Source organism: Zychaea mexicana (assembly GCF_025766255.1).
Source record: "Zychaea mexicana strain RSA 1403 chromosome Unknown BDB00scaffold_6, whole genome shotgun sequence".
In the NCBI taxonomy this organism is placed as follows: Eukaryota; Fungi; Mucoromycota; class Mucoromycetes; order Mucorales; family Lichtheimiaceae; genus Zychaea; species Zychaea mexicana.
In genome coordinates this window covers 503,896-526,404 of record NW_026516669.1, presented here as the reverse complement: position 1 = coordinate 526,404, position 22,509 = coordinate 503,896, and the positions used below count along the sequence as shown (strand labels likewise).

Below are 22,509 nucleotides of genomic sequence, written 5' to 3'. Positions count from 1 at the left end.
TGCGATAGCAAAGGAACTTTGGCGTATACAAAAAGTGGACAACAAAAAAATTAAAATTTGCCGGAGACGGAACCACTTTTGCTTGTTCTCTTTTTCTTCGACTCGCGTCAAAAGCAACGACGATTATGTTACGACAAGTGCCGTGGAGAACTCACGATGAATTAACTCAAGTACACGATTGGCTGTACTCTCATTCCAAAACTGATATACAGAAAGGTGTCGATCGCGTAAGCAACCAACAACGTTGTCAGACGTGTACAAAAGCACTTTAAATTGTTATGCTAAGAAACGTCAAACTTGAATGCGCGCGTGTTTGTGAATCGATCTAGGTTTTGGCTTGGAAAGCACGTCAGCATTTACCGACAGCAATTGAGAGCACACTACAGTTTGTTCAATTACGACTTCGTGATCATCAAAACTGCACTATTTCTGGCGAGGAACTGCGCCTCACCTATTCTATTGCGATCGTGAGGTGTGTATTACAATGAATTAGCTTTATCTTCGTTAGGTGAAACAGACTAACAACGCCGTTAGACTTGTCAACGGTTCCATCGATCCTATGCAGAACAAAGCGCGACCGTTGCCGATATCTATTATGGCTGAAAGGATCAATATGCCTGCTTGGTTTGTCGAGATACGCCATGACGCAACACACGGATATCTTCCAACACTGGCACTTTTAAGAGATGCAGCAAACCAGGTCTGTAATACTTTGTTCTCGGTTAAATCGAACTTGTTAACATTTAACCTCATTTGCTTATCGGCGTCTATCCAACTTCTACTATGATCAGGCTCTTGCATGGATACATGAGACTTACTGGGTACCAGCATTAGAAACGGATCGCAAGCCAGTTATCGACGAAGGAAAACTACGAGAAATTCAAAGAGGATTTGAAATATATCGCAAACATTGTACATCAACACAATTTAAGAGTAAGTGTGCAACACTGTCAGCTTTCTTTCTTATGCATCGCTCTTCTTTGCTCATGTTTGAACAGGCGTCAAGAAAAGAAACGAACAAATGCCACGTATAAGAGAAATCGCAATGAAGAGGCTATTCCAAATTGTCTCCCCAGTCGACATACGCGGCGGTCTAGTTCCTGTATTACTCGACAGAGGATTTCTTGTTCCGGATGATAAAAAGTATTACTGAAATATGTTTTGCTCCTGTTGTTATAAATTATGTCGAACTCATTAACATTCAATTTTATAGCAAACGCTTGGCTTTTGAAAACAACGCGATACCGAAGGAATCAATAGACATGTGGATTCCACTACTTGAAACATTGAGTGAAAAATTCGACGATTTTGGGGTGAGTCTTATGGCGGCAATGCTCGAACGACTCGAATCACAAATTGGTAGGTGATGCACTACTGCAAGCAACCGCAACCCAACTCTTTGCTGACATCTTAGAACCACGCAGACTTTGTATTAAACGACGAGTTTGGTTATCTACTATCTGAGGTACAAACAATATCTTTCATATAAAGATGTTGGAAGTCTAATATCACGTATTGATTAGGAGAACCATGGATCATCACTTCAAAGGAGCGAAGTACTAAAGAGCAAAAGTTATATGCTGACCATCGGTAAGAATGATGAAACTTTATGACGCTTACATATTATAAATACTAATCGATGATTGCCATAGCATATTGGTTAAAACATATCATATACCACGACTTTTCGAAAGAGGAAGAGAATCCCATCTTCGTCGGTGTTGATTTAGAGGACATAGTGGAAGGATGTCTGCGCAGCCCAAATTATTTGTAAGTCATGCATAGTGTACATCGGTATATTGTAGGATTGTTTCTGAAAAGATCTTTTTCCCTGTAATATAATAGTACGAGAATTGTTCTTCAAGCTATTGCCGAGGCTGAGTCCGATGAACCATTCTTTTCTTTAAAACCTGTCATCGATGCCATCGGTAGAATTCTTAGCAATTATACTAGCAGCAGCATAAAGAAGGTAGAGATATACACATAAAGGACTGGGAAATAAGATATCACGATATTGTAGTAACAGGAAATTGGTTTTTAGGTCAATGATAGTGATGCTAGCACTGAGCATATTCCAATGGACATTGATATGGAAGGCGAACTACGTGAACTTGCCTCGCAGTTACAAAGTATCAGAGGACAGGTATGGAAATCAAAAAGGAGATACTTATGTTTGTAGTACTTAATCAGTAATCAATCTCGCTATTAGGATCCTGATGAGGGATGCTCCAGTGCATGGCAGCTTTATAATAGTACTGAATGGACGCCAACACCTATTGGATGTTTACCGGGTGGAATTGTACCCTCTTTGGATTTACCTGATAAATAAATTACTTCTATCTGGAAATCCGCTTGGGTGTTCTTTTTTTTTTGGAGCTAGCAAGGGTATCATCAGTTGACATCAATCTTACCGATCTTTTATTCCAATTTATATTCATTTGTACTTGGATTTCTTTGCTCAGCTTGATGACATCTGCCACTTCGAATAAATATTGTGTATATGTATGAACAAAAATGTTGAATGCATAATTGCTATCTAAAGTAAGTGACAGACGAATTAAAAGGACCTTAAAAACCATGAAAGATCGTCGTCAAAGTTCTCATACTTTTTTTGCTAGACAAGGGCGGTTATTACATTAGGCATCATAAAGAAGCAACCGTATCTCTTTTTTTTTGGGATACTGATGTAAACCAGATATCGTAATCGCGGAAAAACACTCATTAATGATTATTTCATTGATATCTTAAAATAGTAAAAGTTGGATAATGGCAACGCACTTGTATGCTAAACGATGAGTAGTTATTGTTTACATGTTGATATCATAGAAAACTATTTACATGACGAATGAAATTCTGTATAAAAATTAACAATAGCTCACGATTGAGTCGGGGCTCGTATTCATTGATATTGTAGCAGCTATCCTCTTCACTCATGACGAAGTCTAACTCTACTAGTAGTCTATCTTCCTCTTGTGGGAGGAAAGTGCCATACAACTGTGAATAAGGTATGAAATTTGGGTGGGATGCGTTACCAAAATCCATGCCAACCTCGATGCAGCCCATCGCAGGCAGATTATATTCATATTCAACCTTATCATCACAAGGTTCGGAGCTATCTTCATGCATGAGAAAAGTCTCTGTTGGTGTTTGTATGCTGTATTGTTCGTCTGCAGCAATTGGTCCATGATGATACCAACTGGGAATTTCTGGACCGAATACGTCACAGGGGAGCTCGAATGGTGGCGTTGTTTCCACATGGCGGAAGAGAGCTTGACCAGGATTCTGTGTAGTAGTAGCCGACCATCGATGTCGCTGTCGACCAGTATGCCGTGGATGATAGTCGCATCCCGATTGTTCTCGCAGTAGGTGTATCTCTATTGGACGATCTGGGTTATTATAATATTAATGAATTGCTATCATCTTACATATTCATTGATTTTGATATTTAGAGAAGTACGGCAGTAGTACATAGTATGGACAAAGTACCTGGAGCAGGAAGAACAAGTTCGTAGCGAAGTGGTTTGAAACGGGGATGATACACAAGAGTAAGTGTTGTCACCAAAAACAAGGTGGTGAAGAAGTGTAACGGATAATAATACCATATGCATATTACAATGGCTATCCCAATCTGCACCGATACACAAATCCCGTACGTTTGGAGCACTGGTTGGTAAGGATTGCGCAAGAATAAATAGTAAAAGTATAGACCGATGAGTATGCCAAACATGATGATATTCTAGCGAAGTGGTGGTAGTAGTGTGAGAAGAGAGAGGTTTCCATAAAAATAGCGAGATGCTACTCGAATCATAGTCCATTATATATGAGAAGAAAGTTGCGCATTGTTTCGTTCAATCAAGCATAAAACAAGCACTCATCATGTGAACCTTGCAACCATAAAAGGAAATCGAAGACGACAACGCAATTACAAACCAACCCAGCGTGCGTGTGTCCTGCTCGCTTGACGCTTCTCTTTGCTTTGTTTACTATGGCTTGCACACATGTTACCACCACTAAACTGACAGCCCCCAGCGCTTATACACAAGTCCATAAAGAAGAATGCACTCAATGCTTTGATAGCCAAGTAAGTTTCTCTTTTCTTCTCTAGAAATGAGAGAGGAAGGGACCTGCTTTACACAAGGTTTGGTGAAATACGCGGCACGACTATAACTATTACTAATCGCGCAGATTTACAGGACGGATCCGAGGGCATTGACGTGTGCTTGACCTGCTTCAACGGAGGCTGTGTTGATCCGGCTAGAGACCATGCACGAAACCACTTCAATCTGACAGGACATCCTCTGGCGCTTAACATCCGCCGTACAGTCGTGGACAAGGTGAAACGCGTAAGTTTAGGGAAACAGATCGAAATAGATCAAGCTGACATTACCTTTAGCCAGACGATGGTACACCACCTCCACAAAAGATCAGCAAACTTGCAATTGTTCCCGAGGATGAGGAAGTGAAGTATGACCACTCGCTCAAGATCCGCTGCTATGCGTGCCAAGGTGCCGAGTGTGCCAAGGATTGTACACCTGAGGTAATAAGAATTGAGCTGGCCGCTTTTTACTTATAAAGCGATCGTCAAGTTGCTAAAGGATATTAATATATCATGATAAAAAGCAGATTTCGGCTGTCGCAGATGCCATTATGTCTGCCATGTCTTCAGCAAAGCAATCCGAAGTCAAGGCATGGGAAGAAGAAATCACGGCATGTGAACACACGCTCTGTTTAGTGCAAGATCCTCCAAAGAAGCTGGAACAGAAATCTTTGGCCCATTGTGCAGACTGTGACCTCAAGGAGAATCTGTGGTTGTGTTTGGCGTGTGGTAGTCTTGGATGTGGTCGAAGACACTATGATGGATCTGGCGGCAATAACCATGCCTTGGAGCACTATGAGAAAACGGGCCACGGCGTGTCATGCAAGTTGGGTACAATTACTCCTGAAGGCACAGCAGGTAAAGATCAATACTATTTGAATAAAGATGACGACATGGCGAAATAGTTTTTGTGATTAACTTGGATTTGTTTACGTAGATATCTATTGCTATATCTGTAACGATGCTCGTCTTGATAATGACTTATCGACTCACCTTGCCAATTGGGGTATCAACGTTTCTCAGCAAATGAAGACGGAAAAAAGCATGACAGAACTGGTATGTTACGATGACTTTGTTGCTGGTGGCCACGCAAACGTGACAAGTACTAACCTTACTCCATTGTTTTTTGTTGTCTTGATCAGCAATTGGAACAGAACCTCAATTTCGATTTTAGCATGACGACCGAAGATGGCAAGCAACTGGAACCCAAATTTGGACCTGGTTACACTGGCCTCAAGAACCTCGGAAATAGGTTGGTATCAACCCAAAGACTATTTTCGACACATCTCTCCATGCAAATAACTCATTATGTTTACGTTTCTACTTTCTATAGCTGCTACATGGCATCCGTGCTTCAAGCAGTATTTGACATCGACGCTTTTCAGGAGCGTTACAGCGTCCAACTTGCTGATCATGCCAAGACATGCACCAATGAACCCGCCAACTGCTGGCATTGTCAGCTTCACAAGCTTGCTGATGGCATGCTGTCTGGAAGATATTCTCAGCCAAACCCAAAGAAATCTGATGAACAAGTACCTTCGCAGGACGGTATTGCACCGGGCATGTTCAAGGCTCTCGTTGGCAAGGGACACGAAGAGTTTTCCACGATGCGCCAACAGGATGCATACGAGTTCTTCCAATACCTTACCAAGACAATCACACAGAAGGAACATGCAACCAAGACATCCGATCCAACATCGCAGTTTGAGTTTGCTCTCGAGCAACGTTTGCAATGCGGCAAGTGTAAGAAGGTGCGATACCAGACTGACAATGCTAACAGTATCTCCGTGGGTGTGCCTGCAAAACAAGTTGGCGAAGATGCCTATGAGCCTGTGGATTTCTATGAATGCATGGATACCTTTGTCGCAGAAGAGCTTGTTGAAGGTTACAACTGCCCCAGCTGTAATGAAAAGACTACGGCACACAAGTAAGTTGCCCACAAGTGTTTGTCATAATCGCGTGAGCAAGTGTAGGATGTGTTGCTAAATCTTTATTAATTAGGTCCGTAAAGTTTGGCACCTTCCCACAAGTGCTGGTAGTACATGCTCGACGCTTTGCATTTGTTGATTGGGTCCCACGAAAACTCAGTAAGTATCTGTTCATGAGCTATGGTTTATATGCGGCATTGTTCACTCATGATTCCTTTTTTTTCTCGTGATTAGGAGTGGAGATCAAATTCCCAGAAGGGCAGCTGAATTTTGACAAGTATATGGGCACCGGTCAGCAAATCGGTGAAGAGCTGTTGCCAGCAGATGCACCAGCTGCGGCAGGTTAGTCACTGTTATACAACAAATTTCAGGTAAACACTACGTCTATGTTACTTATGCTCCAAGAATAGAACCGGCTTTGGACCAAGCTGCTGTGGAACAGCTCACGACTATGGGCTTCCCCGAAAACCGATGTAAACGGGCGCTATTGAACACCGGCAATAACGGTGCAGAGATTGCAATGAACTGGTTATTTGAACATATGGAAGACCCAGGTATCGATGATCCTTTGCCAAGCGAAGGTGGTGCCAATGCATCAGCAGCTTCTGACGAGCAGATCGGCCTCTTGTGCGAAATGGGATTTTCACCTCTTCAGGCAAAAAAGGCATTGAAGGAAACGGTATGTTCTGTATATACATTGGTTTCTCCAAAGTTACTCATTGCGATGTTTTTGTTTAGAGCAATGATCCACAACGAGCCCTTGACTGGCTTTTTAGTCATCCAGACGAAACAGGAGAAGAATCGGAAGAATCTGCCACAAAGGATACCCCTGGAGGTAAGAAAATTAGACCACTAAATTTTAAAGCTATTGGATTCGACTCACTTTGAAATTGTGATTAGATGCAAACCCTCCATTCAATTATACTGTGAAGTCCTTTGTATCACACAAGGGTACATCCGTACACTGTGGCCATTACGTTGCGCACGTTCTCAAGGAAGAGAACTGGGTGCTATTCAATGATAACAAGGTTGCAGTGTCTCCCAAACCACCGATTGGCGAAGCTTATTTGTACTTTCTATCCCGTTCGAAAATATAAAAGTTAGGAAACTCCAAACTATTTTGAGGCTCCAATATAATGTTTCATTCATGGTCCCCCGTTAGGTTCAAAACTAAGATTCCCAATGTATGTGTGAATTCAAAGGGGTGTGATGATTAACGGATCCTGCATACAGTGGTTCCCGTTCAATTTCACTCTCAATAAGATAAACCCTCAAGTTATTTCAACCTTTTTCTATACCCCCTTTAAGCATAGAACACTGCTTGAACCACGCTCGCTTTGTGTCAACCCTCAGTAGTTTCAACACTTTATAGAACCCCTTTGAGGTTGAAATTAAACGGGGAATCTCTGTACATATACTGTTAAGTCTTAGAAACCACATGACAAAGAGCAACTGGGAATAGCGTGCATACATTTTCGTAGACCCTTCGCTGCTAGTTCTCATTAAAAGAAAATATAGGACGCAACCACACATTATAACACTTCCTAATACATCATAATGAGAAACTCGGTTAAACACCAATAGCATACACAGATAATTATACACTACGGCAATCGGCCAGACAACTCACTAAGATTATGTAAAGCCTGGCTATAAATCTTTCCGGTGATTCAGCTTATGTAAATGGGCAATGGGCCTATCAACAGGTACACCGGTAGCGCCAGTATTAAAAAGGTGTCGCGATATATATAGCGACTTCTACACAAGATCTGACAAGACCTTGATCAGTCATCATAGTATGGTACTAAGTAGTAGAGATGGGCAACCGATCCAGGACAAGAGGGACCGATAGCTTGAATACACGCTTCCCATGACGCTAGAGACTTTCAGAAAAGCTAGATTAATCCGGATAACATATCCACGCTCAAAAGAGTTAAGACCTTTGTCCTAATCGACACCATCGCTCACTTTGCACTTTTACAATATATTAAAGAAATAGATGGTTCTGATAGTATGTCTGTTTGTTAATGTATGTGTTTTATTCTACCACTTCAATATACATATAATAAACAAGATGAATGTATCGTGTAAAAACTAGGACAACATCAAGCACGCGTATGAAAATCCAAGATGGTAGTTTATTGTTTATAAAAGCCTTCAGAAGACTTTGAAGGCTTTTCCACAGCTTTTGAAGATTTAAAAGAGCATCAAGTTATAAACATTTATTTTTTGACGACGTGAAAGCATTAAGTATCAAGCGTCTGCATTATCAAGGAATAGTCAATCACTTCTGATTTCACAATGAGGAACGTGTTAGCCCACACTACCCCGCACCCCATCCACTACTCGGCACACACGCTTACTTTAACGACACGGATTTAGTTAGCCCCGCGTTCGCCAGCATGGCGGCCCAGTACACATCAACTTTTCCTTGTCCAGCCAAATGTAACACTTGTCGAAAGGTGCGGTTCCTGCTACAGCAAGAAAAAGAGAAAACCACGCAAGCGTTATTTTTGTCTTACTAGCATATCATCCCACTCCTTCCACCCTCCCCGTTTTCCGTGATACCTGCTCTATTCGTTGATAATTCCACCAGACAACAGCCCTCGCAGTTGAAGACGCGCCGCTGCTCGGGACCGCGTCATCGTTCAAGAAGAAGAGGGTTAAAAAAAAGGTGAATGTAATAAATAAAGATCGCAGAGAGAGTTCCTAACTGAGAGGCGAGCCCTTCCCCAGCGTCCACAAACCCACTTGGGAGTACGCGACTACGCGAGTAACTCAAGCAGAAGAAGGTATCCCTTGATGGTGTAACATTGCCCCAGGAGCAGCCAGCCACGGTCAGAGATGCAGGACTAGCCACGCTTGGAGCTCATGAAAAATAGATAAAAAAAAAAGCATTCGCAGCCACTGGTCGCCGGACAAGTAGGGATTCGTCCTCTCTTACTCTGAATACTCGTAGAGGGCATATACTTGGAGCCGGTTACGTTTGGACCACTAGGCATGCTCATATCAGCCCGCCATACACAGCGGATCCACAGGCGGTTAACCCTCAAACCCGCACACTCGCTGCGCACTTTGGGCAGTCTGCTGACATGAGATGTCTAAAAGAAAAAGTAAAAGGGAGAGAAGAAGTGATCCCAAGCAGCATCGCGTGCCTGCAATTATGAAAAAGAAAAAATAATAATAATAATTAAGAACATGTTATCAGAGAAAACAACTATTTAAAGTGTTCTGCGTCTCTTACCTAACGTTTTATACAGTTGATCAGGGGCAGTTTGAGTCGTACCCCAGACTTTCGGAAGGCTCTTGTCTGAAGCAAAGCTCAGTGGCATTGTTTCGAGCAAACCGGGCTTCTTTTGCAAGAAAGCCAGTTGTAAATGCTTGAAAACGAAAGTAAATGCATCAGCAATTAACGTTTGTTTTTATTTCCCAAGTACTAACAAGTATTAAAATTACGAGATCTCTTTATACATACTGTTGCCGTTTCGCGGGCTACTATGTTGATTGCTGTCCTGTATACTTTGTGAGATGTTGGTTTGGTGCAGAGCAAACACTGGAAATATACGGGCTAAAAAAACTCGTCACAGAAATCCAACCCCGCTGTGACGTCATCTAATCTCTTATGATATTGCTACTGTGCACCTTTAATCAAAAGAGCATAGAGAAAGAAGTTTTCGAACTTAAAGAAGTTGCCTGTCATTGCCTTGGGTGCCGTTTCCAAGCAGTGCATGAATGTTTCACAACTGCAAGGCAGCTCCGCTTCCTTTTGTGGCAAATATAGTACCTGAACTGCCGCCGCAGAATCAGCGACAAAAATAGAAGCAAGGAAAAAAGGATCTACCAGTGTCCGTGCCTGAAAGTTGATACACTAACCCAAATCGACGCTATGTAAAATACAGGAGCTGCGGATACCATTAATAAGCGCTAGTTCTAACACCAAGTAGAAGCAATATCTTTGTTCTGTATATGCCCCATGCATGTACTATGATATGTTTATGACCTGATAAACGCAAAAGGAACGCAGTATAAAGGACCTTTATCCCTGTGTCAATTCACGATCTTTCCAATTTAACACGTTCCTTCAATCTGTTTTGAGCATATATATGATACCCGCCCAAGACATTGTGTTTGATAGTAAAGTTTTTAAAAACACAAACTTTTGAACCTTTGAGATTTGGCCATCAAACTGGCCTGTGTTGACGTTGGGGTGAACATCCTAGTCACTCCCTGCGATTAGTAGATGCTTCCTCGTATAATACTACTACTGTTTACTGATTATTTTTCTGCTTCATTCTACCGATTACTTAATACTACTTTTACGTAATACAAGGGCGGCGCGAAAGGAACTGGCTACGAGAAGAAAGTACAAAGGATACACAATCATAAAAATGTGATGCGGATGTCATGAGAGTAGTTCAATGAATCACACTTATCCCTCGCCAATTCTTACACTTTACGATCACTTATCAGTGCTTTTCTCTTTTGTGAAGTAATATTTATGACTGTATGCTCATGGGTGTTACTATGTGCTTCCAAAAGTAGGTCATCTCGCTGGCTAATAAGTTCCTTTTTCTTCATTCCAACTTATCCCAGCGTGACATGCTTCCAATGTCTGGTTTGCTGTCTAACAACACATGGCTAGTGCAGGACATTTGGTGCTATTACTCAAGAATATGTACAATGATCACATACATCTGGGCACTACTGTATTATAACAGAATATTGCACGGTTTTGTTACTGAAAAAGGACGAATATATTTTGTAGTGTGTCGACTTCACATTGTGCGATTTGATTGCTTAGCGTTAACATTGCATATTTGTTTTGACAATGACGCAAACGACAACTAAACAACCATCAATGTCGGCGCTCCATAAACACATATGTACTACGACACCGTCATTGCAAAAGTAATTTTGTTTCGAGCACAAACGTATTTATATAATGCTTACGAGTTCACATTAAATAGACCAAAAACTTTTGTATGTACCGGTTCCTTTGTCTCGTCCGCTTCATCTCGAAACGGTTGTAAATATGCCTCCAGACACGTATATAGGTTGTAAATAGCAAGTGCTTCGAACAGTGTGGCAAAAAATATGATGCTTGTACTATAACCGTATCTCAGATACGAAATCCACGATCTATCATTTGCATATTCTGTGTTAGCCCAGAAATGCAAAACTAGCCCCACCCCATGTGCAAATTGAGGCATGCAGAGTGGCGTAAACGGGCGGGTAAAGCAAGATGCGTAACTTCTGTCGTTAGATATTCGGGTCACTATTTTTATGCAATTAATACAAATAGTATAGTCAGCAATCATTCCAAAATCTTTGCTTTTTCATCAACTGCAAAATTTTACAACAGGCGCTGTGTGCATGTACGAAGAGAAATGTACTAGTAATGCCGAATGTGTCGCGTGGTTGTGGTCAAGGCAACGATTTCGAGTGATTACTAGTAAAAGCAAACACTGTGGGAAAAATCTTGGTTAAATCTGGTCATTTCTGGTTCTGGTTATTTCTATTTTTATAAGGTGAATAACCAGAACTGACCAGTAATCACCAGCAGAACCATAAATAGCTTTTTCAAAAGCACAGAGTCCTAAAGTAATATTATATCAAATATTTAAAGATTTTTTATAACAATATGATATAATAAATAATGACTATGTACCTGAATGAAAACAATTCAAATATTTTAAGAGTCACAAAACGTTTGGACCTGTAAGATCGTTTGGGGCAGTTCTCGTCTCGAACTTGTTTTCCGAGTACTCGATATCAGGAAAAGCGTTTTGTTGCAAGCTCTGTGGCGGATCGATTTTAGCCCTTGGTAGACCAAACTGCACCAGCTTTTTTGGCATGGAAACCAAATAAAGCACGAATCGCTGGCTTCGGAAGACTTGTCAAGTAGCATCCGATCATCGTGTCTGAACCCCAACGTCCAGTTCTGCGTTGATCACTGTCAGAAACATCTTGTTCAGCGATCGACCTCAGAGCACTACCGCGGTTGATATGCGTTATTTTGCTTGATCGAATACCAACAGCTCGGAGCGGTTCTTGATACACATCCTTTGCGTATTGTAAGTGATAGCGTGTATACGGTTGGCACCTTTCGAGACGTGTATGTCGTGCCAATGTCTGCATGATGTGAAATCCGGGAACTCTTCGTTTTCAATATGCCAGCGGCTAAAAAGGTGGAATGCTAAAGCTCCGATCGGACAAACTTCTGCATAGCGGTGTCTGATGGCATATCCGTACTCGACTCTTCCATGCTGATTGGTCTTGCCCTTATTCATAGTGATAACCAGAGCAATACACTTGTGCGGGCCTTCATCCTTGAACTCGGTACAGAGCAAATATGGCAGCTGCATAACACGCTTGGTCTCGCCTCGACCTAGTATCGCATGGCCGAGCAAAAAATCCAGTCGGTCGCGCAAATAATGAGGCGTATTACGTCCAATTTGATAGCGCGAAACGAGCTTCAGCTCATCCAAAGTATATCCGTCGTTAAGTGTGTTGATGCCACGGTCCTCGTATTCTTTTCTTTTACGCACTGCATTTTCCCGGTCGTAATCGCTCAAGAAGTTCTCGACAATCGTTCCTCGGGCTGGTTGCTGCATATTGTCAAGGACAATGGCTTGCACAGCTTGTAGTGCTATAACTGCTTTGGCATAAGCCTGTAGTGCTTCTTCACCCAAGCGTTTGGATTTGCCGTCTGGGAGCTTATCTTTCTTGTTTTTGATATTACCATTGGCCACCATTTCTTTCGATTTTCGCGTCCGCAGTTTCAAGTGTTCTTTTCTGTCCTGAAGCTGTCAAATAAGCTCATGCTGCATCACGGTATTTAGTAGTAACACCCTACATAAAGTAATATGAGGCAGGCCAATATTAACTCTCGAGTATTGGTGACAACACCCCCTTTGTGTTGATCTAACTCTACATAGTAGCACGATCATTTTTCCTACAACAAACGCGTCATCTCTTCGTCAATGTTTTCCCGTACTTGTGTGCAGCGGAAGCAATTGCAGGAAATTCATGCATCGGGAACTTGCCTTCCCACGAGTCCTGTCAAACTCTTTACTCCTTCCCCTTCATTCTGTATCCATTGATGACACATTAGCAATAGGTTGTCAATAGAAATGGCAGGTCTTTGGCTTTAATATGATACTAATACCATGTACAGTTACGACAATAAATTGTGGCGGAATATTGCTTTGGAAATTGCCTAGTCTGAAAAAGACGATGCCAGGTTCCCCTTCACCGTGTCTAGAACCTGTTTCTCGAACAATCGAATCTGAAGCATGCAGTTGGTTCGTGTCAGTTGCGACAGTGCCCTCTTCTTCCTTACTTTTTAAATAAACTGACTATGTTCATCATTCAGCATAGAAAAATTCATGTAGAGCAGAGCCGTGGCTATAGAATGATACCAATATTGATACATTTAATGAACGACGACACTGTAGCTAATAATGTAGAATGGTCAATGAAAAACGATCGTTTTTCTGCTGCACTGTTAACTGAAACATGCATCGTGCTGCCTTAGTGTTGACCTCATCGCCTATGTGCTCGTTTGGCTATTGGACAACAGATAAATCACGCAATTGCCAAGAATCTAATCGATTGTTCCATTTATTCACAACGACTTTTATATAAAAGGTACGCGTTCCCACCCATTCATAGTTCTTTGGCCTCTTCTCTTCCGCTCCTTTCTCCTTCTCCTTCCTCCTCGTCATCAACTGTACGTATAACTCTTGGGAAACGGGATCCATCGCATGACCGTGCGTGTGGTGGTGTGCATGTCTGTCAAGAAGTATCACGACGACTTACGATCAAATCTCTTGCTTTCTTTCATTTCTATAGCCGTCTCCTCCTCGGCCTCGCCCGGTTACTGCTTTAAAAGAGGAGAGAAGCAAGAGTGTACATGGTGTGTGTTAAAGATGATGATGACCGTGGTATTAATTACTCACGATCGAGCCTCTTCTGTTTTTTTTTGATAGCTCTCTTGCTCTCTCTGTCTTTCTCTTGCTCTCTCTCGCTCTCTGTACACGACGTTAGTATTCTTTTTTCTATGCTACACACATGATGCTTTCTCTCTCCATTACCCGCCGCTATCTATCGCGATGTTGTTATTAACGATTCTTCCCGCTACTATATCCTACAGAGGCGCCTGGCCCCAACCACAAGCCTAGCCATATGCGCTAGAGTTTCGTTTCGCCACAGCGGACATGGATTTGGTAAGACTTTCACCTCAGTTTGCACAGAGTTATTATCCTTTCCTAATAATCATTGTGTGGTGCTCTATGTAGTCTAGCTGTGGCTGTCGCCCCAATGTGGCGTAATACCTCGTGGGCTGCCCGCCAACTGTAAGTAAAAATATGATTTTCTCTTGAAAGAAGGGGGAAAGGATCTTTTAAGTATGATACTGACATGTGTGTTCACTCTGTTTATATTACATTATAGGTGGTACGCCTTTCTTTTTACTATACTTTGTGGCCTCTTCTTCACCATCATGTGTCATGAAGTAGTATAGAAGATATGATTACTAACTAGAAGTTAATCATCATGTATGTTGCCCGATGTCTGGTCATCCTTTGGTCCATTACTCAATACTTGGTGAGTTATACCTTGAGTCTCTTTCACACTGTCCACCGGTATACATTGTTTATTAGCCTACCAACTGATGTGTACTAATTTTTTCTTTTCCTGTATGTTGGCCTTTCCTTGACCTCTCATTCGCACACCCTTTTCTTTATCGTCATTTATTCTTGTGTACACTCCAAAACTTGTACAGTAATTGATATCTCTTCATTTTCCAATCCACGCACTATCACCCCTCCTTGTTATATACTCTCATGCAAAAATCATATTTTATTTCATGTCTTGGATATTAAGACTCAACAATAAAGTACCCAGCTTACTACATACATAATCCTTCTTTTCTTATCGGTTGATACATAATTTAGTAAGGGGGCAAGATTTCAAGAGTCGCGCATAAGCGATAACAGAACAACCAAGGAACAACAGTGAGATCTTAGGTTGTTTGGAGCTCTTGGGCAGAGAAACATGGCATTTCCATTATTAATACTGTTCAACAAATAACCTAACATACCCGTTTATTTTCACGAAGAATATAATAACAAATAAAGAAATGGAGAGGAGGAAAGAAAATTAAAAAAAAGTTATATGTATACGATATGTTTTTGAGTTAATGTACAAATTTAGCCGCGAAGCGTGCCCATGACCAAGGCCAAGAGAGCCATGCGGACATAGAGACCATAACGCATCTGGCGGAAGTAGGCAGCACGCTGATCAAAGTCGACTTCGGGTTCAATCTCGTTGACACGAGGGAGAGGATGCATAACAATCATCTGCGACTTGGCCTTGCTCAAAACATCGTTGTTGAGAATGAAGGCGTCCTTGACATTCTTGTACTCTTCTTCAGAAGCGAAACGTTCCTTTTGAATACGAGTCATGTAAAGCACATCGGTTTCACCAATAATTTCATCGAGCGAGTTGTAGACGTTCTGCTTGACACCAGAGCGTTCAACCTCCTCCATGACTTCCTTCGGCATAGACAGAGACTCGGGTGCGACGTAATTGATGGTGACTTGATAGTAGGCGAGGATCTTGACCAAACTGTGGACGGTACGACCGTTCTTCAAATCGCCAACAAGAGTGATACTCAATCCATTGACGGTGCCTAGTTCTTCACGGATGGTGAACACATCGAGGAAGGCCTGCGTGGGATGTTCGCCAATACCGTCACCAGCGTTGATGATGGGAACCTTAGAGTACTTGGCGGCAAGTTGAGCCGAACCTGGCTGAGGATGACGAAGGATGATTACATCACCATAGCAACCTAATGTGCGGACAGTATCTGCGAGCGATTCACCTTTTTGGACAGAAGAAGTGGTAGCACTGACAGATACAACTTGACCACCAAGACGCATCATGGCAGCTTCGAACGAGGACGATGTACGAGTCGAAGGTTCAAAGAACATTGTGTTCATGACGCGCCCTTGTAAAATATTGATAGAGCCATAGCGTTCCACCAAGTTGCGCATTTCATGAGCAACACCAAACAAAAGATGCAAGTCGTTGCGGTCGAATTGCTTGGAGCGCAAAATGTGCTTGCGATAGAATGGTGAGCGGCTGATAACGCGGGCCAGCGAAGCAGAAATTTCGTAGCTAGGCGACTGGTACGAGACAAGGTTTTGATCGTGGGCACCGGCTAACTTGACGGGATCGGCAGGGGTAAGACGAGGCGAAGCAATTTCATTGGCAGTTTCAGGTACAGGCAATGCGCTAGCTTGCTGCTCAATCTTTTGTTGAGCTTCCTTGACAGCTGACTTGACAGCTTGGCCTTGGATCGAAACATCACGACCATCACCACTAGTGACAAGGCAGGTACCATCCATGTACAAGGTGCGATCTTCAACGGCAACACGGTGTACGGAACCACGGATAGTGCGACCTGCCAACGGCGACCATTCCTTAGTGGAGGACCAGACATATTGACGGTCGACCTCAATCTCCACGGAAGCTTCAGCCTGGGACACCAAACCAAAGATGCGGCGGGGGTTCTCGTGCATGCGATCCGAGATATCCTTGAGCTTCAAGCGGCCCTGAGAAACAGCGTCCAACAACAGTGGCAAAGCTTCACTGATACCAGCAGTGTTTGATGCAGTATGGCCAAGTTCAGCAGCCAACTTGCGAGGCGTCGATCCAACCGAGAAGCAGTCGATAACATCCATCATAGACCACAAAGCCTCCTGCTCCTTCTTGGTAGGAAGCAACTTGGTGTTGTTGTATTCTTCAGAGGTGAAGAACAGTGAATAGACGCCGACGTCGCAGGTCACTTCCAAACCCTTGTTCTTGCTCATCTCAATCAAAGCCAAATCATTCTTGCTCATGACATTGGTCACGTGGATAACGCGGTTGTGGAGCGATGCCAACAAGAGAATAGAGGCCAAGTCAGTACCCTTAGCTTCAGTGACGATCAAGTGGGTGCTCGGCCACGAAGAGAACACAGAGTCAAACAAGGAAACTTCGCCGTTGCCGATCTTGTCACTGTTGACGTACACGGCGGCTACTTCGGCAGCAGCAGCTGCGAGCTGAGGAGAATTACTGCCAGTTGCAGTCATATTCAAAAGATAATCAGTGTATGCGGACTTGCGAGCGACCGAGCTAGCAGCTTCGAGCGATTGGGCATCCTGGACGTCATCAGCAACGGTAGAGACAGTAGTGAAACCGGCGCACATGGAAGCCTTGGACATCAAACCAAAGTCAGCGCTGGTGGTGATGGGGGCGCTAATGTTGAACAAACCAGGCAACGTAGCAGAAGTATGGCTCGTCTTGTAATCGACACCAGAAACTTCGAATTCCTTGTTGCGCGCGAGGGCTTCAATAAAGACCTTGGCACATTTCACGTTGGTGAGCAGAGGAATCGAGTAATCGACAGCCATACGGCGCGAACGGTAACCCTTGGACATGTACGAGGCAGGGCGGCGGTAACGGTTACGAGACGGCAAGTTGATGTACATATCAATCAAGTTGTTCGACAAATGTTGTTGCAAAGAGTATTCGGCCTTGAGCTTGTCACCAGCATCGCCATCCAGTGATTCCAAGTGCTTCACCGGAATGTCGTGCTCGGAGATAAAGTCGGCTGTACCGGTAGTGGCAAAAATATTATAGCCAAGCTGATGAAGCTTCTTTACCATAGGCAAAAGTTCCTGCTTTTCCTTGTATGAACCGATCGAGAACAGAATGTTCTTCTTAGGCAACGTGAATCCAGTAGCCAAAAGAGCCTTGAGATAAGCTGAGTACTTGTCCTTGCCAAAGCAGGCAACTTCACCAGTCGAAGCCATTTCAACACCCAAAATAGGATCGGCACCAGAAAGACGGCTGAAGGAGAACTGGGGTACCTTGACGCCAACGTAATCCTTGGGAATGTCAATCTTGGGATAAGCCTGGACTGGAAGACCCAGCATGGCATTTGTGGCCAACTCAACCAAATCGACGTTCATCACCTTGGAGACGAAGGGGAAGGAGCGAGCAGCACGGACGTTACACTCGATAACCTTGATCTCGTTGTTCTTGGCAATAAACTGGATATTGAAAGGACCAGTGACATTCAAGGCACGGCCAATCTTAGCAGTAGCGTTTTCGATCTTGCGCACGGTCTCAGGATCCAAATCCTGCGGAGGTAACACAAGAGTGGCATCGCCAGAGTGGACACCAGCATTTTCGACGTGCTCGGAAATGACGTGCATGACAAGCTTGCCATCAACAGCAACGGCATCCATTTCAATTTCCTTAGCTTCTTCAATGTACTTGGAAATAACGACAGGATGGTCGCGCGAGACGGAAGATGCTTCCTTGAGGTAAGCTTTCAAGTCATCCTTGGAGAACACGACGTTCATGGCAGCACCAGACAACACGTATGAGGGACGTACAAGCACGGGATAGCCAGCAGTATCACAGAATTCCTGTGCCTCTTCGTAGCTTGTCAATTCCTTCCAAAGAGGCTGATCCACACCAATACGATCGCACATACGCGAGAACTTGTAGCGGTTTTCGGCATTGTCAATCATTTCAGGGGAGGTACCAAGAACCTTGACGTTCTGGCGATACAAGGGCAAGGCAATGTTGTTGGGTGTCTGGCCACCCATGGACATGATCACACCACCTGAGCGCTCCACCTCATAGATATCCAACACACGTTCCAAGTTGATGTTCTCAAAGTACAACCTGTCAGCCTCGTCATAATCGGTCGATACAGTCTCGGGATTGTAGTTGACCATAACTGTCTTGATACCCTTTTCGCGCAAGGTACGGATGGCTCGGACAGCACACCAATCAAATTCGACAGACGAACCAATACGGTACACACCAGAGCCCAGCACCATAATACCATTATCTTCAAAGGTGACATCGTGCTCCACAGCATTGTACGTCATGTACAAATAGTTGGTGAAAGCAGGGAATTCGGCAGCGACTAAGCAAAAGGTTCATTGTCAGCTTACTTCACATCATTATCTAATGTTTCATTTCGAGACTTACCAGTATCGATCTGCTTAACAAATGGCATAACACCATATTCCTGGCGAAGACGACGAACTGCCAGCTCGTTACTGTTGATCTTGTTGGCGATCTGTCTGTCCGAGAAACCGAGCTGCTTGGCAGAGCGAAGAAGGTTGCCGGGGATGTTAGCTTTGGTGAATCCTTCCATGCGCTTCTCGAGGTTGGAAATACGCATAAGCTTGTTCAAGAACCACTTGTCAATCTTGGTCAACTCCCAGATGCGATCAACGGTGTAACCAGCGTTCATGGCGCTAGCAATAGCAAATAAGCGCTGATCGGATGGGTTCTGGAGCTCTTCATCAATGTTATCATTATCAATCACGTCGTCATTCTATATAAAGAGCGTTAATTAGAGTTTGCAAACCTATTCCCGCACTTAGAAACAATCGCTCAAGAACTTACAGGACTGAAACCAACAAAGTTGTAGTCAATGGCACGGATGGCCTCTTGAATGGTTTCCTCAAAGGTTCTACCGATAGCCATGACTTCACCAACGGATTTCATAGAAGAGCTCAGAGCGGTGCTGACACGGTTGAACTTTTTCAAATCCCAACGAGGAATCTTCACAACACAGTAATCGAGCGAAGGTTCGAAGCATGCGCAGGTAACCTTGGTAACGCTGTTGGAAATCTCGTTCAAGGGAATGCCCAGACCCAACTTGGCGGCAACAAAAGCAAGTGGGTAGCCTGTAGCCTTGGAGGCTAGAGCGGACGAACGCGACAAACGAGCGTTGACTTCAATGATGCAGTACTCCTTGGAGAAGGGGTTCAAAGCATACTGAATGTTACATTCACCAACGACACCCAGGTGGCGGATGACATTGACAGCAGTGGTACGGAGCATGTTGTAATCCTCATCAGACAACGTCTGCGAGGGAGCAACGACAATAGAGTCACCAGTGTGAATGCCCAAGGGATCAAAGTTCTCCATGTTACAGACGGTGATACAGTTGTCACGGCAATCACGGACGACTTCGTATTCGATTTCCTTCCAGCCCTTCATGGACTTCTCGATGAGTACCTGAGGTGAGGTTGCGAAAGCCTTGTTGCACAGCGCGAAAAGCTCCTCTTCGTTGTTTGCAAAACCAGAGCCAAGACCACCGAGAGCATAGGCAGCACGGCAAATGACGGGGTAGCCGATCTCCTTGGCAGCGGCAAGAGCCTCCTCATGATTGATAGCCGAAGCAGACTGAGCACACTTTTCATCGATCTCAAACAAGGCCTGGGCAAATAGATCACGGTCTTCGGTGGTGATGATAGTGTCGATGGGCGTACCGAGCACCTTGACACCCAAGCCGGCGAACTCGTCCTTGAGCTTGACACCGACATTGAGAGCAGTCTGGCCACCAAACGTACAGAAGATACCATCGGGCTTCTCAAACTGGATGACCTTGCGCACAAAGTCGGGGGTGACGGGCAAAAAGTAGACCTTGTCTGCCAGACCCTTGGAAGTCTGGATGGTAGCAATGTTGGGGTTGATCAAGATTGTGTAGATGCCCTCTTCCTTCAAAGCCTTGATAGCCTGCGAACCGGAGTAATCAAATTCACCAGCCTGGCCAATCGACAGACCACCGGAGCCCAAAACCAGAACCTTGTTCACATGCACACGTGGGTTCTTCTTGACGTTCTCCTCCTTTGTACCGCCAGGCATCTTGATGGGAACAAGCTTGTTCTGCTCGACACATTCCCGTACGGTGCTGATGAACACATCGAACAAGAATTCAGTGTCGCGTGGACCAGGCGTCGACTCGGGATGGAACTGGACCGAGAAGACCGGCAAGGACTTGTGGATGATACCCTCGTTGGAGCCGTCATTTGCATTAACGAACAGTTCTTCAAAGTCCGCTGGCAAGGACGAGGCATCGACTGCGTAACCATGGTTCTGGGATGTGATGTAACAACGGCCAGAAATCATGCTGGTACAAGGAATGTTTTGGCCACGGTTACCGTATTTCATCTTCATGGTCTTAGCACCGGCAGCGAGAGCGAGCAGCTGGTGACCCAAGCAAATACCAAAGATGGGCTTCTTGCCGGCCTGCAGCACGCTTCTGAGACGGTTGAACGTGGTCTCGATCATGGTGGGATCACCAGGACCGTTAGAGATGAACAGACCATCGTACGAGTCGGTGGGCTCTGCGCTAAAGTCATAATCCCATGGCACGACCTTAAGCTCGACACCACGACGCACAAAGCAGCGGATTTGGTTGTACTTCATACCGACATCGACGGCCATGATGCGAAGAGTGCGACCAGAGGGAACCTTGATGGCCTTGGCTGGGTCGGGGCTGTACACCTTGGCTTCCTTGATTGACACATCAGCAACCAAGTTGCGCTTGTTTGGATCAACCCATTCAACGTCCTGGTAATCTTGCATCCATTTCTCGGTGTTCTCGTTTGCGGTTGATGTGAAGCCCAAGGCATTGGCGGCGGAGTCCAGCACCGAGACGGCGGTCTTTGGGAAGAGGATCTTGGCCAAGAGCACACCCTGCATTCTGATCTTCTTGGTCAATGCGCGGGTATCAATGCCATAGAGGGCGGGCACATTGTTTTCCTTGAGCCAGGTTGAGAGGGACGAAGCAGCCAAATGGTGAGAGTAGTCGGGCGAGTAGTTGCCGACGATCAAACCGGCAATGTGGATCTCGCTTGACTCAAAGTACTTGGGGATATCCTTCACAAGCTCATCCACCTCTTCCCTTGATGGAGTGCCATAGTTGCCAATCAAAGGAAACGTCAACACCAGGATTTGGCCACGGTACGATGGATCCGTCAGTGATTCGGGATAGCCGACCATGCCTGGGTTTGTTTACAGATATGCTTCCATTAGCTCTCACTGAACCCTGTTCTTTCCTAACGAACTTGTTTGTTCGCTTGCGTTGCATGATGCACGAAAAAAGACTCTCAAGATTTACCCGTCTGAAAGACACATTCACCCGAGATGCTTGCAGCCTCGGAGCCAAAGGAAAGACCCTGGAACGAAGTACCATCTTGCAAGACCAGTGTGGCGGTGGTCGCATCTTTGGGATCCTCCAAAGCAGACACTGGGCGATGCGGCGCTGAAGGCGACCGGGGAGAAATGGGAAGCGGAGTCGCATTAGCAGCAGGTGCCGGGATCAGAGAAGTGTTGACACCTGTTGCCGGTGCAGTGCCAGCTGCTGCCACGGGTGGTACAGGAATATTGGAGGCCATTTGTGTGTGTAAGATGCGTTAATATGAAGAGAAGCAGAAAAAGAAGTGTGTATGATGTGGTATGGATGATATGCCGCTTTTTTTTTTACAAATGCAAAACAGGAGTGGATTGGTTTTTCCTTTTTTTCTTTTTTTCAGAAAGGATATGTCGCCGACTTTTTATTTTTATTTTTTTTGTTCCAAGGGTGAAAGTTAGCCAACCCGGTCTTTTCTCAAGTTTCCA

General features: G+C 44.3%; 7 protein-coding genes across 7 annotated transcripts; 5 read left to right on the top strand and 2 right to left on the bottom strand.

The window, feature by feature from the left end:
* Window positions 1–67: 67 nt before the first annotated feature.
* Window positions 68–2,510, top strand: BDB00DRAFT_969195 (Las1-like-domain-containing protein). Its single transcript, XM_053129831.1, has 12 exons — window positions 68–227; window positions 330–472; window positions 535–700; window positions 792–933; window positions 999–1,143; window positions 1,214–1,359; window positions 1,425–1,465; window positions 1,524–1,590; window positions 1,653–1,770; window positions 1,846–1,969; window positions 2,042–2,143; window positions 2,210–2,510. The coding sequence occupies exons 1-12, from the start codon at window positions 126–128 to the stop codon at window positions 2,327–2,329; spliced, it is 1,416 nt and encodes a 471-aa protein (XP_052984443.1). The 5' UTR covers window positions 68–125; the 3' UTR covers window positions 2,330–2,510.
* Window positions 2,511–3,957: 1,447 nt separating this feature from the next.
* On the top strand, window positions 3,958–7,481 carry BDB00DRAFT_801488 (uncharacterized protein). The gene is made up of 12 exons (XM_053121868.1): window positions 3,958–4,081; window positions 4,194–4,334; window positions 4,394–4,537; window positions 4,624–4,954; window positions 5,034–5,152; window positions 5,239–5,348; window positions 5,430–6,023; window positions 6,098–6,183; window positions 6,259–6,366; window positions 6,435–6,703; window positions 6,763–6,859; window positions 6,925–7,481. The coding sequence occupies exons 1-12, from the start codon at window positions 3,986–3,988 to the stop codon at window positions 7,119–7,121; spliced, it is 2,292 nt and encodes a 763-aa protein (XP_052984442.1). The 5' UTR covers window positions 3,958–3,985; the 3' UTR covers window positions 7,122–7,481.
* Window positions 7,482–11,173: 3,692 nt separating this feature from the next.
* Window positions 11,174–11,652, top strand: BDB00DRAFT_801460 (uncharacterized protein). Its single transcript, XM_053121867.1, has 2 exons — window positions 11,174–11,299; window positions 11,418–11,652. Exons 1-2 carry the CDS (start codon window positions 11,217–11,219, stop codon window positions 11,509–11,511), a joined length of 177 nt encoding a protein of 58 aa, XP_052984441.1. The 5' UTR covers window positions 11,174–11,216; the 3' UTR covers window positions 11,512–11,652.
* A 1,455-nt stretch (window positions 11,653–13,107) lies between these two features.
* BDB00DRAFT_801449 (uncharacterized protein) lies at window positions 13,108–13,461 on the bottom strand (the record flags this gene model as incomplete). Its single annotated transcript, XM_053121866.1, has 3 exons — window positions 13,108–13,144; window positions 13,202–13,328; window positions 13,400–13,461. Coding segments are annotated over 3 exons (224 nt in total), but the record flags the coding sequence as incomplete, so codon positions are not given.
* Window positions 13,462–13,723: 262 nt separating this feature from the next.
* BDB00DRAFT_801442 (uncharacterized protein) lies at window positions 13,724–14,536 on the top strand. The gene is made up of 5 exons (XM_053121865.1): window positions 13,724–13,756; window positions 13,879–13,942; window positions 14,016–14,252; window positions 14,325–14,381; window positions 14,479–14,536. The coding sequence occupies exons 2-3, from the start codon at window positions 13,940–13,942 to the stop codon at window positions 14,205–14,207; spliced, it is 195 nt and encodes a 64-aa protein (XP_052984439.1). The 5' UTR covers window positions 13,724–13,756; window positions 13,879–13,939; the 3' UTR covers window positions 14,208–14,252; window positions 14,325–14,381; window positions 14,479–14,536.
* Window positions 14,533–14,927, top strand: BDB00DRAFT_801434 (uncharacterized protein). Its single transcript, XM_053121864.1, is given in 3 exon segments — window positions 14,533–14,631; window positions 14,643–14,644; window positions 14,808–14,927. The coding sequence occupies 3 exon segments, from the start codon at window positions 14,581–14,583 to the stop codon at window positions 14,920–14,922; spliced, it is 168 nt and encodes a 55-aa protein (XP_052984438.1). The 5' UTR covers window positions 14,533–14,580; the 3' UTR covers window positions 14,923–14,927.
* A 309-nt stretch (window positions 14,928–15,236) lies between these two features.
* On the bottom strand, window positions 15,237–22,286 carry BDB00DRAFT_867822 (uncharacterized protein; the record flags this gene model as incomplete). The annotated part of the gene is made up of 4 exons (XM_053126389.1): window positions 15,237–19,015; window positions 19,081–19,432; window positions 19,504–21,893; window positions 22,010–22,286. The coding sequence occupies 4 exons, from the start codon at window positions 22,284–22,286 to the stop codon at window positions 15,237–15,239; spliced, it is 6,798 nt and encodes a 2,265-aa protein (XP_052984437.1).
* Window positions 22,287–22,509: the final 223 nt, after the last annotated feature.